The sequence below is a fragment of the Lacerta agilis genome, chromosome 7, assembly GCF_009819535.1.
Source record: "Lacerta agilis isolate rLacAgi1 chromosome 7, rLacAgi1.pri, whole genome shotgun sequence".
Classification (NCBI taxonomy): domain Eukaryota; kingdom Metazoa; phylum Chordata; class Lepidosauria; order Squamata; family Lacertidae; genus Lacerta; species Lacerta agilis.
The window spans coordinates 62,407,416-62,424,628 of NC_046318.1; the positions used below are offsets into that span (position 1 = coordinate 62,407,416).

Sequence of the window (17,213 nt, forward strand, 5' to 3'; positions counted from 1 at the left end):
GTAACTCAGGGATGTGGAGCCTGTGGCCCTGCAGATGTTGCTGGACTACAGCTCCCCTCATTTTTTACCATCCTGGGACTTGTGTTGTACCTGGAGATTTGACTGAGGACCTTCTGTCTGTAGATCTTGTGCTCTGTCCCTGAGCTATGGTGCATTCTCAGAGCTCCTTGGAAGGAATAGTTAGCATTTTTAAAAGTAATGAGATTTCAACCCCTACCCCCCCCCCCCCCCGCTGTTGGGGGAGGCAGGAGGGACTAGCTGCCATTCCCACAAAGTCCTTTCAGAATGCTGACTAATTATAGAAAAAATACCATAACTGCAACAATTCTTCTGGAAAACTCCCCACCTGCTGATCTGCTGCATATTTCAAAAAGTTGCTTGTTTGAATTTGAAATCTTTGAAGATATTGCAACCAAATTTTGTGGGGTGGTTCCTGAGACCAAGGAGCAGGATTTCATCCACACTTGGATGCAACTGGACACGGTTTCACGTTGCATTGGCAGACCGAACCTTTCAAAACTGCACTGATTCTAGCCATCTGATTTCAAAATGGCACTGGGTTGTTTCTTCTGTGAATTCCCAAGCAGCCTTGTACCTGGCATTGGTAATAGGCAAAAAAGAAAAGAAAAAGTGATTGTAGACTCTTTGGGGCAAAGGCCAGTCCCCTTGTATTTATAAGGCACTCCATACACTGATAGGGCAATAAAAACAGCTTCTTGATTTGGAAGCTTAGCATTTCAAAAGCACTAGTTGCGTGCAGGCTCTGAAAAACTAAACAAATCCCACACGTTGCCTCAGGTAAGGGTGGACCTCACAAACAGCTAAAGGAATTTCATTGCCAGACTAGTTGGGGTGTGTCCCATGTGGTGGCATTTCTGCCTCTTGTATAGAAGTAAAGAAACTTTCATCCACCGCATACTTTGAAGAGCACCCTTCTCCCAGCCGTAAAGAATGCTGGGAACTGTTCCCTCAGAGAGCTACAGTTCCCAGCACCTTTACAAACTACAGTTCCCATGATTCTTCCTGACAGGTAAAGTGGCACTTGTTGTTGTTCAGTCGTTCAGTCGTGTCCGACTCTTCGTGACCCCATGGACCAGAGTACGCCAGGCACGCCTATCCTTCACTGCCTCTCGCAGTTTGGCCAAACTCATGTTAGTAGCTTCAAGAACACCGTCCAACCATCTCATCCTCTGTCGTCCCCTTCTCCTTGTGCACTAGAGTGCTTTAAATGTATGTTGTAGGTGTGAGTCTTCTTAAAATGAGCACAGGCCACACAGGGAGAGGAGTTGTGATATTACATTACATTACATTATAGATTGATTTATTTTATATACCGCCCTATTACCCAGAAGTCTCAGGGCAGTTCACAGAAAAGATCACAATATATAAAATAAAAACAATAACAATAACCCAACTAACACCCCCCCCCAAGAGCCACATTTTAAAAGGGTATAAGATGTCCATCGGGTCAACCAAAGGCCTGGTTAAAAAGGAATGTTTTTGCCTGGCGCCTAAAGGTGTATAATGAAGGCACCAGGCGAACCTCCCTGGGGAGAGCATTTCACAGACGAGCCACTGCAGAGAAGGCCCGTTCTCATGTTGCCACACTCCAGACCTCTCGAGGAGAAGGCACACGAAGGAGGGCCTCAGAAGATGATCTCAGGGTCTGGGTAGGTTCATATGGGAAGAGGCGGTCCTTGAGGTATTGCCGTCCTGAGCCATTTTACTCTGTCATAACTATGGGAAACGAACAGCTATCTCAACTTCTAACTTCCTTGGTTCTTGAAGGCACGTCCAACGAAGTGGCTCAGTTCCTTTCGAAAGAGAACCAAGTGATCCTTCGTATGCGCGGCCTCCCGTTCAGCGTAACCACCGACGAAGTGTTGGCGTTCTTTGGCCAGCACTGTCCCGTGACGGGTGGAAAAGAAGGGATCCTTTTCGTGACGTATCCTGACAGTAGGCCGACAGGGGATGCGTTTGTGTTGTTTGCCTGTGAGGAATATGCACAGAATGCGCTAAAGAAACACAAGGACTTGTTGGGGAAAAGGTACATAGAGCTCTTCAGGAGTACAGCTGCTGAGGTCCAGCAGGTGAGTTAAGGACTTGATTTAATGTCATAAAATGAATCTGTTGTGAAACTGAAGTTTTGTGGGGACAGAGGTAGTTATAGCAGGAGTCCATTTAGTGTTGGGTCCAGGGCCAATACTAGATTATTTGTTTCATTTCATAAAATTTCTATATTGCTTGATTGTATTACAACTTGGGTATTTCTGAACTTCAGCTGTCAAGAGGTGTTCAGGAGATGAGTAACTATATAACCTTCAGAAGACATCTGAAGGCAGCCCTGTACAGGGAAGCTTTTTAATGTTTAGTGTTTTATTATGTTTATATATAATACGTTGGAAGCTGCCCAGAGTGGCTGAGGCAATGCAGTTAGATGGACAGGGTACAAATAATAAATGACGATGTCAGCTTTTAAGTCTTGCTCAGAATTGCGCATTCAGATCCCAGTTGCAACATCTCTGCGCAATGGGCTGTAGCTTGAGAGGAGAAGCATGATACAAGAGTGTAGAATTACAGAAATGATGACTGGAAAGTGTGTTTGTAGTGTACCAGTAGTAACTCATTCAGTAGTCCCTTTCTGTTTTCATTCTAACAAATGGGAGCGGGAATGTTACGGTTGGAGTGCAGTGGATCACAGCAGAGGGTTTTTCAGAGGCCAATTCCGCTACCATCCCTGCAAACTTTTTAAATTGCGAGGGAGCCATTCCCCGTTTACAGTTTAAAATCTTTAAAAGGTCTGGTGGGGTTGGTGAGCTTGGAGAATGCATGCCTGATGGTTCACCAAGTCCCTCCTTGCCACCCTTATTTGGTCCCCTTTGGGACCCACCACCCTCACAAGCACCCTTGGTAGGGACGCAGGGGAGGGCCTTCTCGGTGGCTACTCCTCGAATTGGAACTCCCTCCCTAGAGAAGTTAGGCTGGCTCCTTCCTTGTTGCCCTCCCGCCAGCAGGTGAGGACTGTCTTATTCTTAAGGCTTTTGGGAGCAGACTGCTTTTAATGAAAGGGCTGGTGCTGTGCAGCTTCTATTGTTATTTTTGTTATTTTTATAGATTTTTAAAATATGGTTTTAATTATATTAATGTTTAATTGTTTTTTTATTTATTCCCCCCTAAAGTTTTTAGCTCTTTTTATTTTACCTGTAAGCCACCTTGAGTTGCTGTCAGGGGAAAAGGGAGGGAACAAATACCCAGCCAGATGGGTAGGGTATAAATAATAAAATGGTTGTTGTTATTCTTATATGGACCTCATGCTGGAAGGATGAGGCAGATCATTATTGCGTGCAAATGTATAGTTTGCCCTTCCACCCTAAAGGGAGCCCAGGGCGGTTCACACCAATAAAATCACATGAACACAAATTAAAACGCTCATCTACTAGTACTACTGTCGGCAGTTAAAAAGCAGCAGTATAAAACCTCCGCTAGGCCTAACACAGGTGGGCCAAGAGTTTGATGCCTCTGTGCTGCTCTCTGCTGTCAGCATTTGGGGATGCAGCATGTGACATGTGCAATATGCAGCCTTTACCTCCTGCCGGTTCACAAATGGAAGAGTCCTTTCATAATCATAATTTATTATTTACACCCCGCCCATCTGGATGGGTTTCCCCAGCCACCCTGGGCGGCTCCCAACAGAATATTAAAAACACAATAAAACACCAAACATTTAAAACTTCCCTAAACAGGGCTGCCTTCTGATGTCTACTAAAAGTGAGATAGTTGTTGATTTCCTTGACATCTGATGGGAGGGCGTTCCACAGGGTGGGTGCCACTACTGAGAAGGCCCTCTGCCTGGTTCCCTGTAAGCTCACTTCTCTCAGGGAGGGAACCACCAGAAGGCCCTCGGCACTGGACCTCAGTGTCCGGGCTGAACGATGGGGGTGAAGATGCTCCTTCAGGTATACTGGGCCGAGGCCATTTAGGGGTTTCAAGGTCAGCACCAACACTTTGAATTGTGCTCGGAAATGAACTGGGAGCCCAATGTAGGTCTTTCGGGACTGGTGTTATATGGTCTCGGTGTGCCTTGGGATTCCTCCTGCCAGTAAGAAGCCACCCTTTCTTTTTTCTCTTGGCCTCCTTGTACCCCATACACCAGCTGCCTACTTAGATGAGTGATCAGGCATGAGCTGTCTTACTTTGCTTTTAGTTAAATGGGAACTTAACAATGCTAGCAAAATACGATGTGACGGTGCAGGCTATAGTCCGAAATACAGGGAAGCCACTCGACTGTTAACGTATTTTTATTTCATTTTATTGCAGGTACTGAACAGATACTCATCTGTGCCTCTCATTCCTCTCCCCGCTCCGCCCATCCTTCCTGTACTACCTCAGCAATTTGTACCTCCTACCAACGTCAGAGACTGCATACGGCTGCGGGGGCTTCCGTATGCCGCCACTATAGAAGATATTCTGGGATTCTTAGGGGAGTTCTCTGGAGATATCAGGACTCATGGGGTTCACATGGTATTAAATCACCAGGTAAGTGGAGAGGACAATCTCATTTTTCTAACAAGGGCGCAGTAGCAGTGGGGAGCCTCTAGCCTAATCAGGCCCGCCAGGCCTCTCCATTTGGTGCTCTTTGAAGCCATTTCAGCCAAGCCACTCTCACCTCCCTACACCTATAAGTTTGGAAGATGTGTGACTGAGCCAAATAGGGGGTTTGCACATGCTGATGATCAGCTGGTGCGGGGGGGGGGGGCTTGCAAAGCACACTGCACTGAGACTCCCAGTTCCCCACTGCTGCTGTATAGAACCCCCTTCCTGTGTGTTCTTGGCTTTTATAAAGAGCTGTCCCCAGAGAACTAAATAGTGGTAAACTCTGCTGTGGCTCGCGGCTCCTATGTATTTATTATTGATTGACTGATTGAACTAAAAAGGAATGTTTTTGCCTGGCACTTAAAGGTGTATAATGTAGGCACCAGGCAAACTTCCCTGGGAAGAGCATTCCACAGACGGGGAGCCACTGCAGAGAAGGCCCGTTCTCATGTTGCCACCCTCTGAACCTCTCGAGGAGGGGGCACATGAAGGAGGGCCTCAGAAGATGATCTCAGGGTCCGGGTAGGTTTATGTGGAAAGAGGCAGTCCTTGAGGCAGGATTCACAGCACGTCAAAATTTGTACCTCCCACCTTGTTATGATGCTAACTGGGCACTACTCCTGCAGCCCCTGGTTGTGCCACAGCTGTTCTTCACTACTCGCATGATTATGGGATGGAATTGTACAGTTGACTTGCATTTCTCGGGTGCCTAGCAACAGCCAACAATGTTTCCCGGCTACTGCTTGTCGGTGTAGAAATGGGTTTGGGTATCACAAAAGCCTGGCTCGGAAAGATGTTCTGCAATTATTTATCCTAGGTTGTAACATGAACTGTTTTAAGCTGTGCACAGCTTAAAACAGTTCATGTTACAACCTAGGATAAAATAACTTCCTGGTACATAGGAACTCTGTTGGACTGTTGCCCAACAGACATATTGCGGCTTTACAGCAAGGAATAAAAGTTAAACTTTTCCCCCACTATTGAAACAGAACGGCTGCTAGATGAAACTTAGAAGAGCTATCATCAATGATGTTTTTTCTTTAAAAAATTGAGTAAATCCTTTTGTCTTGATGCTGCAGCCTCTCACCTTTCTGCTTTCCCCTTCTTAGGGTCGTCCCTCTGGAGATGCTTTTATCCAAATGAAATCTTCAGACCGAGCATTTATGGCTGCTCAGAAGTGCCATAAGAAGACCATGAAGGACAGATACGTCGAAGTCTTTCAGTGTTCTGCAGAGGAGATGAACTTTGTATTAATGGGGGGCACTTTAAATCGAAATGGCTTATCCCCACCACCATGTAAGTTACCATGTAAGTTTAGCTTGGGTCTTGGCGCTACTTTCTGCTGTACGCTGGTAGGTGTCGGAGCTTCTTTCATCCATTCTGTTTTTGTGTTCCTCTCTTGGAAGGGATCAGTGTGTCTGTGGGGTCTGGAATGCAAAGCTTTTCCCATCTGAAATCGGTAGCAGCCTTTGATTTTTGTTCTCCTTTTTGGCTGTGGACTACTGTGATTTGGATAGGAATTGGCTTCTTTACTCTCGCTTTTCTGCTGACCCACACCTTTCCTACCCCCACACCCTCTGGAGTTTAATTTGCACTGGGCAAGTGTTGATTTTGAGCACTTCAGCTCAGAATTGCAGGATCATGTTTTAAACTGACTGGCAGCAGAAGCCAATATCAAATATGGGTGCCTGGAAATGCAGAGAAGCATATACAGGGCATTTCGTTACACCAAAGTTAGCCAAAATTCATGATGGGTTGTTAGGGAACAAAGAGCTTTTAACTCAGATGGGTGAGACCAATGTATTCCGGCTGACATAGTAAAAAACTATAAGTTTGTATATTTCAGTATATTTATGCTTATGAACCTCAGAAGGTATAGGTGACTATTTTCAATAGTCACAGCCTAGGTGAGAGAGGTGGTTAATTTAACATGGAGTCCAGGAGTGCTTCCTAATGACACAGGTGATTTGCCAGTAGTCACATCTGATCATAACTGTTCTACGTCAGGCTGAAAGTGGAATAGCATCTTAGCTTCCAGAATGCAAATGGTACCCAAATGGACAGTTCCTTAGTCCCAAATGATTGGTGACTTTCATTGGGACCATTGATTACAGGGGCCGGGGAGAGAGAAATTCTCCCTTCTCTCTGCACTCCTGATCATAATTGCTAGGCGAAACAAAATAGAAAATTCTTTTCAGTAGCACCTTAGAGACCAACTGTGTTTGTTCTTGGTATGAGCTTTCGTATGCATGCACACTTCTTCAGATACGAAAGCTCATACCAAGAACAAACACAGTTGGTCTCTAAGGTGCTACTGAAAAGAATTTTCTATTTTGTTTCGACTATGGCAGACCAACACGGCTACCCACCTGTAACTGCAATAATTGCTAGGTAATTCTATTTGGCAAGGGAAGGGTTAAAGTGACGGGGATTGATTCCTAGAGAGGAGAGAGGGATCACCAAGAAGGAAAAGGCTAAGAGGCAATTAACAACCTGCATGGGGCGAACGGCTGTGCAATGGGTCATCTGCACCTGAGGAAATTATATATCTATTCCGTTGTGTAGAAAAGGATGGACTTTCTGAGCTCTGGGAGGCAAAAGGGAAGCTGAAGAGGGAAAACATGAGAATGAAGTTTCTAATCCATAAGTAGGCAAACTAAGGCCCAGGGGCCGGATCCGGCCCAATCGCCTTCTATATCCGGCCCGCAGACAGTCCGGGAATCTACATCAGTAGAATGTGTGCTTTTATTTAAAATGCATCTCTGGGTTATTTGTGGGGCATGGGAATTCGGTTTTTTGGGGTTTTTTTGCCAAAATATAGTCAGGCCCCCCACAAGGTCTGAGGGACAGTGGACCGGCCCCCTGCTGATAAAGTTTGCTGGCCCCTGTTCTAATCACTGTGTTGATTAGATGCCCCATTCAAAAATGAGTGAACAAAGCCTGGCTATTCCACTATCAATGGCCAGTGAGAAGCTTCCAAGTTGAGTTTAGTCCAATATTTCTCCCTCTGTTCACATTCACAGAGTAGTTGCACCTGGTAAAAGTCTCCCAGGTGTATTGATCGGTTGATCTTGGACTAGTTTCTGTTTGCTCAGCAAAGTAAAACATAAAGCGAAAAAGCTGTGACAAAAGAAATCCAGATTTGGAACCTGGCTAAATCCAGCAATAATGGGTCTGTTTGCTTGTTTTGCTTAATTCCCATTTGACCAGCTCATGATCGTCACTAGGCAGTTACTTGGGGAGGAGGTGGACTGCAAGTGCCCTGGGCCTGATCCAGCCCTCAGTAGATCTGTTGCCCCTGCAAGGCTTCTTCCTTCCTGTTTGATTTTATTACCTGAAAGCCTTCTGTACCCTTAACTCCTAACCATCAGTAGTGAGAGAAAGAAGCTGAGTGGGACCCTGGGAAGCAGGAAGGGCCCCTTCCTCCTTGTGCAGTGTCTCCTCCACCCCTTCTCCACTGAGGATGCAAACTGAGAGCCAGTGTGGTGTAGTGGTTAAGAGCGGTAGACTCCTTATCTGGGGAACCGGGTTCGCGTCTCCGCTCCTCCACATGCAGCTGCTGGGTGACCTTGAGCTAGTCACACTTCCCTGAAGTCTCTCAGCCCCACTCACCTCACAGAGTGTTTGTTGTGGGGGAGGAAGGGAAAGGAGAATGTGAGCCGCTTTGAGACTCCTTCGGGTAGTGAAAAGCGGGATATCAAATCCAAACTCTTCTTCTTCTTCTTCTGCCAAGACAGCGAGGGCACAGGTGTCAGCACAAAAATCCACAGATCCTTCAGGGATTCGGGGAGTGGTCTGGGCAGGGGGAGAAATTTGCACAGGAAAAAATCTGTTCTCAGCTAGCAAGGAAATGCCAGTTAAGTTGAATTAAAACTAGTATTTACAGCAGGGATGGCAAACATGGTGTCTTCCAGATGTTGATGGACTACAACTCCCATTGCCCCAGGCAATCTGACCAATGGTCAGGGAATGATGGGAGTTGTGTTTCAGCAACATCGGGGGGGGGGGATACCATGTTTGCTACCCCTGATGTACAGTATACAGTCTTACCTTGGAAGTTGAACAGAATCCATTCCGTAAATCTGTTTGGCTTCCAAAACGTTTGGAAACCAAAGTGCGGCTTCTGATTGGCTGCAGGAGGCTCCTGCAGCCCAGTCGGAAGCCTCGTCGGATGTTCGGCCTCCAAAAATAGTTCACAAACCGGAACACTCACTACTGGGTTTGTGACGTTCGGGAGCCAAAACATTCGAGAACTAAGCTGTTCAAAAACCAAGGTACGACTGTATTGTTATGCCTGCCTGCTCAGATGTAAGCCCTACTGAGCTCAATGAGGCTTACTCTCGCCAATAAGGTAGCATCTGCAGGGTGAAATATGTCCTGCTTCTTTCTTTCTTTGTCCCCCCCCCCCAGCTTTGGCCAGAGTGAAGTTGAGCGTCACCTGCTTGGGGAGGGAGGAGGCTCTCTGCTGGAACTGAGAGTGTAGAATGTCTTTTAAGGCAGGAAAGAAGCTTGCATAGGTCAAGTGTGTGTGGACTGTGAAATGATTTGTCAGGTGATTTCAGTGGGTGACTAGGATTACCTGGTGGTTCTGGGAGGAAGACTAGCCAGATTTGTAATGGCCTAAGCTTTTGTGGACTCAAGCCCACTTCATCAAATGCATCTTTGATTTGATTTTGCTGTAAGAAGCTAACACAGCTACAGCTCCTCAAATTATTTTGCATTTCAGAAGCCATATTAAGGGCAGCATTCTCTTTTCAGGACTCTTGGCCAAAGGAAGCTTATCAGCTTGTGCTCTCTTAGCTTTCAGGAGGTCAGTTAAGACTTGGCTCTTTTATAAAGTAATTGGAGTAGCTGGTTGTGTTGATATGGAAAGGTTGTAGCTCAGTGGTAGAGCACCTGCTTGCTGTGCAGAATCCCTGCACAGCAAGCAGGTGCTCTACTGGCACATCCCTGGCACATCCAGGTAGCCCTGGGAGAGACATCTGCCTGAAACCTAGGAAAGTTGCTGGCTGTCAGTGTTGACAGCCAGTATTCAGCTAAATGTAGCTAATGGTCTGACTCAATATATAAGGCAGCTTCCTATGTTTGTTGGATACTGGTGAATTGTGCAGTACTTCCATTTTTAATTGGGTTGTATTGGTTTGGCTTTATTATTATTATGAGTTTTAATGTTATATATAGAATTTTAATTTCTATAAGCTGTCTTGGGGGTTCTGCCAGGGCCATAAAACAGAGTGTAAATGTTAATAGCTGGGTGGAGAGCTTTGAAAACACATTCTTTCTAGACAGGTTTTGATCCTGACATCTTCCTTTTAGAAGTTAAACACTCTATACTTCAGTATTTGCAGTCTCAAAAACAAGGAAGGTATTAAGTCCTCATTGTTGAGAATAGGACTATAATATGCAGACAGAGCTCCTTTTTCTGTATTGTGTAACTTCTACTAATCCTGCAGCTTGACATGAGATAAAATCCACTTCAAATGAGTGTAGTTCGGGTCAGTGTTTGGTCCCAAATTCCCAACATGTCAGCTACCTAGGTTTGTGTCTGATTTAGGAATAGCCCAAAGTAAACTTGCAATAAGATCTTGGAGGCAGACCAGTATTCAGACAGAAGGACTCTTTGAGTAATTTTTCTTTATGTATAAAGATGGCGTTCACAGGGTCTAGTTTGGTTGTAATGCTAAACCATGGTTCAGCACTATGAGAATAGGCCTAGCACTCCTTGAGCTTGCATGCTGTCCCCTCTGCTCGCATAGCCACAGGGGGTAGTTTGGAAGATCTTGCTTCCATTTTACCAACCACAGCCTGCCTTGCCATCTTAACTCAAACAAACCCTGGCTAAACTTAGCTGATTAGTGGAAATAAATCTCCAAACCATAATTTGTGAAGCTGACTTGTTTTTGCTAACCAAAAATCAGTCACAGTTTAGGGTTCATGCGGCATTCTAAACTAATCTAAAATAGCCCCAACCACCATGACTACTGGTGATCAGATGATGGGAGTTTACAGGTATAATCCAAAGCATTTGGAAGGAAACCTGCACTAAATGATCAGGCAGGATTCTCCCTAAGCCACACCTCTCACCACCTCTGCACCCTCTTTGAGCGTGTGATTGGTTTAATTGTTTTTTTAGATTTTTGGATCTGAATAATTCTTTCCAATGAAGGCCGCAATGTGACTCAACAGATTAAGAACAGCGGTCAGCAAGAAGCATGGCCTTTTTGTGTATGTGTCAATTAATGTAGCTTTTCCTAGAAGTGTAATGGGATGTGGGGGCGCTGTGGTCTAAACCACGGAGCCTCTTGGGCTTGCTGATCAAAAGGTTGATGGTTCGAATCCCCGCAACAGAGTGAGCTCCCGTTGCTCTGTCCCAGCTTCTGCCAATCTAGCAGTTCGAAAGCATGCCAGTGCAAGTAGATAAATAGGTACCGCTGCGACAGGAAGGTAAACAGTGTTTCCATGCGCTCTGGTTTCTGTCACGGTGTCCCATTGCACCAGAAGTGGTTCAGTCATGCCAGCCACATGACCCGGAAAGCTGTCTGTGGACAAACGCTGGCTCCCTCGGCCTGAAAAAGAGATGAGCACCACAATACCATAGTCTCCTTTGACTGGACTTAACCATCTAGGGGTCCTTTACCTTTACCTCCTAGAAGTGTGAGGGCAAAATATAGCTTGTAGTATAATTGCATCTTTCTGCTGTGAAATGACCACCTGGATCGGGAGTGTAGCCTGGCCTTAATCATGCTTTGTGCTTTTAAAAAAGGTTGTGCACAGAAGCACTGACCTTCTTCATCTCTGTCGTTTAGGCATGTCTCCTCCTTCCTACTCCTTCCCTACTCCTGCGGCAGTTATCCCGACGGATGCAGCACTCTACCAACCCTCCATGCTCTTCAATCCACGGACACTTCAACCTTCTACAGCATACTATCCAGCTGGCACTCAGCTCTTTATGAATTACACAGCATATTACCCTAGGTAAGCAAAACACCAAAAAAGAGAGAGTGAGGGGCAGACTTCTTTTGTAGCGGAATATAGCAGGTTATGAACATGCTATGTTGCAGCAAAACAAGCTGTTGCTTACCACTGATCAGGATACATTATGGATTATTGCTGTTGTGTTACGGGTAGGGAGAGTGAGTTTGGGCTTGTGACCTGTGCAAAATGTTTTACCTGTTGTAAAGGATGTTGACCTGTCTTAAAATAATGCTGACTTGGATCCTAAGTGGCTTTCTTGTTCGTGCAAGGAAAGGGTTTGTGTGTGTGTTCGATTTCTGCCAACTCCCTTCTCGATCTGCAGCATCTCCTCCTTAAAATACCCTCACACTACTCTAAAGGGCTGCTCAATCCTCAAGAGCAGGTTTTCAGGGGGCTACAAAAGGAAGCAGGGAAGAATTCTGCTTCATGGGCTCTCTTCGTTCATAGAAGGGAAGTTGGGATCCAAGCTAACGTCTTGAGAGATCAGTCCCCTGGTTTATAGGAGCCACTGCTGGAAGCGAGTCTCTTTCAATGAGACAAAGTTAGTAAATGAACTCCAGAAATTAGGTGACACTTTTTTGTGGGGAGGGAGAGACTAAGGTTGCAATCTTGTGCACTGGCATTTCCTAAAACTATGGGTCTCCAGATGTTGTTGACCCTACATCATAACAACCAGCCACAGCCCTATGGTCAAGGATGAGGGAAGCTGTAGTCCCTTAACATCTGGGAACCCAAGTTTGGAGAAAGACTGCTGTACACGCACACTTAACTGGGTGTATGTCCCAGATAACTCAGACATATATAAGAGTATAGTGCACCTGTAATTGGTCAGAAATTATGTACAAGGGTGCATTGCACTAAAGCAAGGGTAGCCAGTATGGTCCTCCAGATGTTCTATTCTGTAACTCCCATCAACCCCGACTGCTGACTAATGCTGAGTAAAGCTGATGCAGTGGATTGGCTACCCCACTGTTTCCCAAGCTTGGGTCTCCAGCTGGTTTTGGACTACAGCTCCCATCATCCCTAGCTAGCAAGGACCACTGGTCAGGGATGATGGGAATTGTAGTCCAAAAACAGCTGGAGGCCCAAGTTTGGGAAACACTGGGCTATCCCCATGCTATTTAGTAAAAGGACTTTGGAACCACCTAGCGGTGAATATCTGAATATTTTCTCTGTGTGTTGGCAGCCAGTCTAGGGGAGGGGGGCATGTGCCACGGCATTCACCTTGGAAATTTAATGGAGCCAAGTAGGTTTAGAGGGGATGAGCCCCCAGAGAACAGCATACAGGAAAAGGAAGTCCAGAAGTTCAGCATATCGGAGGAATGGAGGCTCATATGATGGTGGAGCTGTAGTAGTTCTTGAGCACTGGGAAAGGAGCTGGTTTGTGATCCTGGAAAATGTTCTGGCTGAGACAAGGATGAGGACAGAAGAAGGTATTGAAATGAAAGCCAAACCAAACCCGAAGTCTTTTGGGGAATATTCCAGTACCCAGTTAGGCTGCGACTCCTGAGGTCTCTGAACTTCCTGGAAAGGTAAAGGGACCCCTGACCATTAGGTCCAGTCATGTCCGACTCTGGGGTTGCGGCGCTCATCTCACGTTACTGGCCGAGGGAGCCGGTGTACCTTATGGAGTTGTATTTTTAAGTTCAAATTCGGTACAGGCTGTTCAGTAAAACTCTGCTGGCTTTCCTTGCCCCAAGTGCATATCCTGAGAGCCTGACCTGAGTAACCAAGCACATCTGGAAAAGATTGTTATCTAATCATCTTCTCTACAGTAATCATGATTAATAGAAATCCATGTGTACCTTGGGATCTTTATTCAAGCTCACCGGATGCAGGGGGGTGAAACAGTGAACATTTGATAGCAATTGCCATTTTGTGATTGCTCAAAGCCTTCTCTGGAATCCAACTTTAACTTAACTGTAAATGTTAAACAGACACTTGGAATCAAGTAATAGTGCTAGCAGACAATAGACACACCTTATGCTCTGTATGGAATGAGCCTGGGATGATCTTACAAGCTATGCTTTGTGTTAACAACTGTTCCCTTTGCAACACATGTTAATTGTAATTTTTATAGTATGCAGCAGAGAATGGATCTGTACACGCAGATGAATCGGCCAGGTCAATGCCCAAAGAACGGATTTGTCTTCAAAGGTCCAAGCAGTTAGATTTTCTTAACAAAGGTAAGGTTCAGCAACATGTTCTCCCAAATGCACAATGTACGCACTGAACTTTGGGAGTAGCTATTTGCAGAGTGGGTGCTTACAATTACCCCCAGATCTTTTTCCTTCCTCCTTCCCTTCATTCCCCTCCTCCATGTCCTTCCAAGCTTTTTGAAGCCAGGATTGGCAGCTAAAACAGCCCTATGTTGCCATTTCCAAATGTTGAGGGGCGGCACAGTGCTTTAGTAGCTGACTGCCCTTGTGTGCATGCCCAGCTCATAGCTGTCAACTTTTCCCTTTTCTTGCGAGGAATCCTATTCGGAATAAGGGAATTTCCCTTTTAAAAAGGGAAAAGTTGACAGCTCTGGCCCAGCTTGAGTTGCATGCTTGGCATATTGTGTTTAAGGCTGCATCTGTGTTCATGCTCAGCTTATTGTGTTTAAGGGCAGCTGTTGCCTGAATCTATCTATTGAGGGACAGCCCTCCCATGGTAATGAACTGGTAGATTGGGGCCGGCAGGGTGGAGTCTGTTTAAGACTATAAGCAAAATGAATTTCAACGCCAGTTTACAGAACTCTCAGATATTTGCACGTTTCTTTTAGGCTCCACTTAAACTTCCTGCACAACTTCAGCCAACCAAATGCAGGTCCCTCTGACTTCACTCCTAATTCTACAGTGGCTGAACCCTTCTAGCACATGGGAAGTTTCCACTGTCTTGGATATCTACCTGTCATTTTGTGTTTTCGTGGTGTTTATTATTATTATTATTTTTATTATTATTTGGAAACAAAAACTAGGCATATGCACAGTTGGCCATAGGGATGCTTCTCTCTCCGCACACCCCAGGTGCAAGCTTGCCATTTAAAGTTTCTGGGACATTCACTACTTTGATAGCACAGTTGCCAAATTCACAAGGGAAGGATATTGCTGGGTGTTTTCTTTACCCTTGCCTTCAAAGTGTTAAATTCACCTATCACACAAAGGGTCCTCCTTGAGATTAAATCACTACAAAAACAAAACAAAAACCCAAATTGTTAGAAAAACATATCATGATAAAACCAAACTTTCATTTTTATTTGCACACAAAATTATTATTTTTATATATACATAAAATAAAGACCTTGGGATTGTGCCTTTTGGGTTTTTTATATATATAAAGAATTGTTTGTTTTGTGTTTGTATATATTTATTTGTTTAAAAAAAACTGGATTCTAGCCAGGCTTACTTGACAGTCTAGGTATGGTTAAGAATGTGAAATGCAATACTTTGAGGGAGAAAATGCTGTAACATTTTTGTAAAATAGATTATATATTATTATATGCATATAAAGTATAAAATGTAATGTTCTAAACTTGTATATTGCACATTTGGACTACTGTATATTTAAGTTAGTGTCCCATGATTATTTTAATGTGGGGGAATGAGGGTATTGTAACAATACACAAACCCTTCAATTCTTCTCTTATAAGATACAGAACTTAGAATTACTGGTATGATAATAAAATCTGACACTTGGAAATCATGGGAACATAATATTTGCTCACAGTGGTCTTGACTATGGAGGCAGTAATTAAATTGGATGGTATTGGAGGTTTATCGGAGATTATTGGGAGAATTGTAACCCAGACACTCTCCTTTTAACTTTTAGTACCTGCCCCTTCCGCTGAGTTAAAAGAATGAATTGTTACCGAAAGCATTAAAAAAAATAAAATTAAAAATAGACCATATCACTGTTGTAGAAGTGCGGTTTTTTGCGCTGCTCTACATGGATTTTGTACCACCCTGCTATGTGGATGTTTTGCTTCTTGACTTACATTGCATTTGCATCTTCCACAAGTATTAAAACTGTTTTGAATCCATTTGTGGACCCCTCGAGTTGCATTCTGTACACACACCATTATTGCTTGATTATTACTGAATGTTGCGTCACCTGTTCTCCCAGCAGAGCAGAGCAGAATTGGCATCCTTCAATGGGGCTGGTTCTTGTAAAAGAAACAGCTGCAATGCTGAGCTGTGTGGAAATAGTTTCCCAAAGATCATTGCACAATCCGGACCTTTTCCGCAAGATTTCCTGGCTGGCACATGCCATCTTCATAACATATGCATCAGGTCCTTCGAATGCAACGTTCTGTATAATCGGTATTATGCTAAAGTGCTGAGGGTTTGCTGCAACATGTCCATTTATTAAGGAAATATCACTTCAAAACATACAGCCTCCTGCCCACCACCCCTCCCTTCTGGGAGGAAGAGAGAACACAACTGCCATGAATGAGACCAAATCACTTCTTCATAAACATCTGTCTGAGGAGGGAGGGAGTGAAGTTGGGATAAAAGTGCAAGTTTGCCCTCTCCTTCCCAATCTATGTTCAAAACCTGACCAGAATGACAGCTGACACTTAATTCAACACTAGCAGTTGGGACAGCGTCCTCCACTCCACCTGAGAACAGCATGCTGGTCTAGGGAATGAGATGGGGCAGCATTTGCACAGCTCTGACCTCCAGCAATGGCCAGCCCTTGTTAGCAGCAGCAGCAGTCTCAGCTGCTGTAAGGCAACAATACTGTATTCCAAATTGCAACTGAAGATCCCCCCCTTCCTTTCAGTTTACTGCTGTAATAAACAATTTGTTTGTTTAAAAAAGATGTGTTTAAGTTTTAAGTTTGCAGACAAGACAAAGAGAAATGAAAACCGGTCTCTGTGGAGCACATGATTGCAGTTGGGGAAAAAATAAACAGAAGCTTCAGTATACTTTTGCAAGCTTTGAAATACAGTAGAGTCTGCAAAGGGGCATTTTGGAAGTAAGAGTCCCATATTGATATGGAGTAGCCTTGCTGTATATAGCCTATGCAATGCACTATCTTTCTAAAGCATGTAATTGGAGACCATACAATATCAAAATGGTCTTATTTTGTAACCCCTCTTAAAGACCTCTTAAAGACACGGCAGTACCCCACACCTCCTTGGAGGATCATCCCTTTCTAGAGGGATCTGACGCAGACTCCAAATGTCTGTCAAGTTCAAGTCTGGCATAGAGCATTCTACTGTGTACAGAAGATGTGCCAGAGGGAACTAGAAGGCTGGCCTCATCCCCTCTTTAGTGCTGGAGAGCACATGTACCCCATTTTTAGAGGGGGGTACTGGTGAACAGGAAGTAGTGATTTCCCCCTTGCAGTAAGTCTGCCATTGTTCCCTACCCATGAAGTTACAATAGGAATTTATTTCTGGGCTGTGGCTAGTATAATACATATGGTAGGTGGGTGGGAGGGGAGGGAGAACTGGCCCTCTTAAAACATCTGGTGGAAGGCGCTTTTGAAAAACTGTTTGAAATAGGAAACATCTGCATTCAAAACATGAAGGCCCTGCGTATGATATTTCCACTTTGATTTGTTCAACTCTGCAACCTAGTAATAGTGGAGAAAGCCACTTCAAAAGCACCATCCGCATTAGATTCTCCAACGTTTTCTTAAAAGCTCATGTTACA

General features: G+C 44.6%; 1 protein-coding gene across 3 annotated transcripts in view; it reads left to right on the forward strand.

Moving 5' to 3' along the window:
- Positions 1-15,592, forward strand: part of ESRP1 (epithelial splicing regulatory protein 1) — a 34,960-nt gene extending 19,368 nt beyond the window's left edge. The window contains exons 10-15 of one of the 3 annotated variants that reach the window (XM_033155594.1): positions 1,789-2,090; positions 4,318-4,536; positions 5,703-5,901; positions 11,400-11,568; positions 13,649-13,754; positions 14,336-15,592. In XM_033155594.1, the coding sequence (XP_033011485.1) occupies positions 1,789-2,090; positions 4,318-4,536; positions 5,703-5,901; positions 11,400-11,568; positions 13,649-13,739 (980 nt within the window). In that variant the 3' untranslated portion in view covers positions 13,740-13,754; positions 14,336-15,592. Of the gene's footprint in view, positions 1-1,788; positions 2,091-4,317; positions 4,537-5,702; positions 5,902-11,399; positions 11,573-13,648; positions 13,755-14,335 lie in introns of those variants that run through there. The other 2 variants (XM_033155595.1, XM_033155596.1) reach the window with 2 other exon arrangements.
- Positions 15,593-17,213: the final 1,621 nt, after the last annotated feature.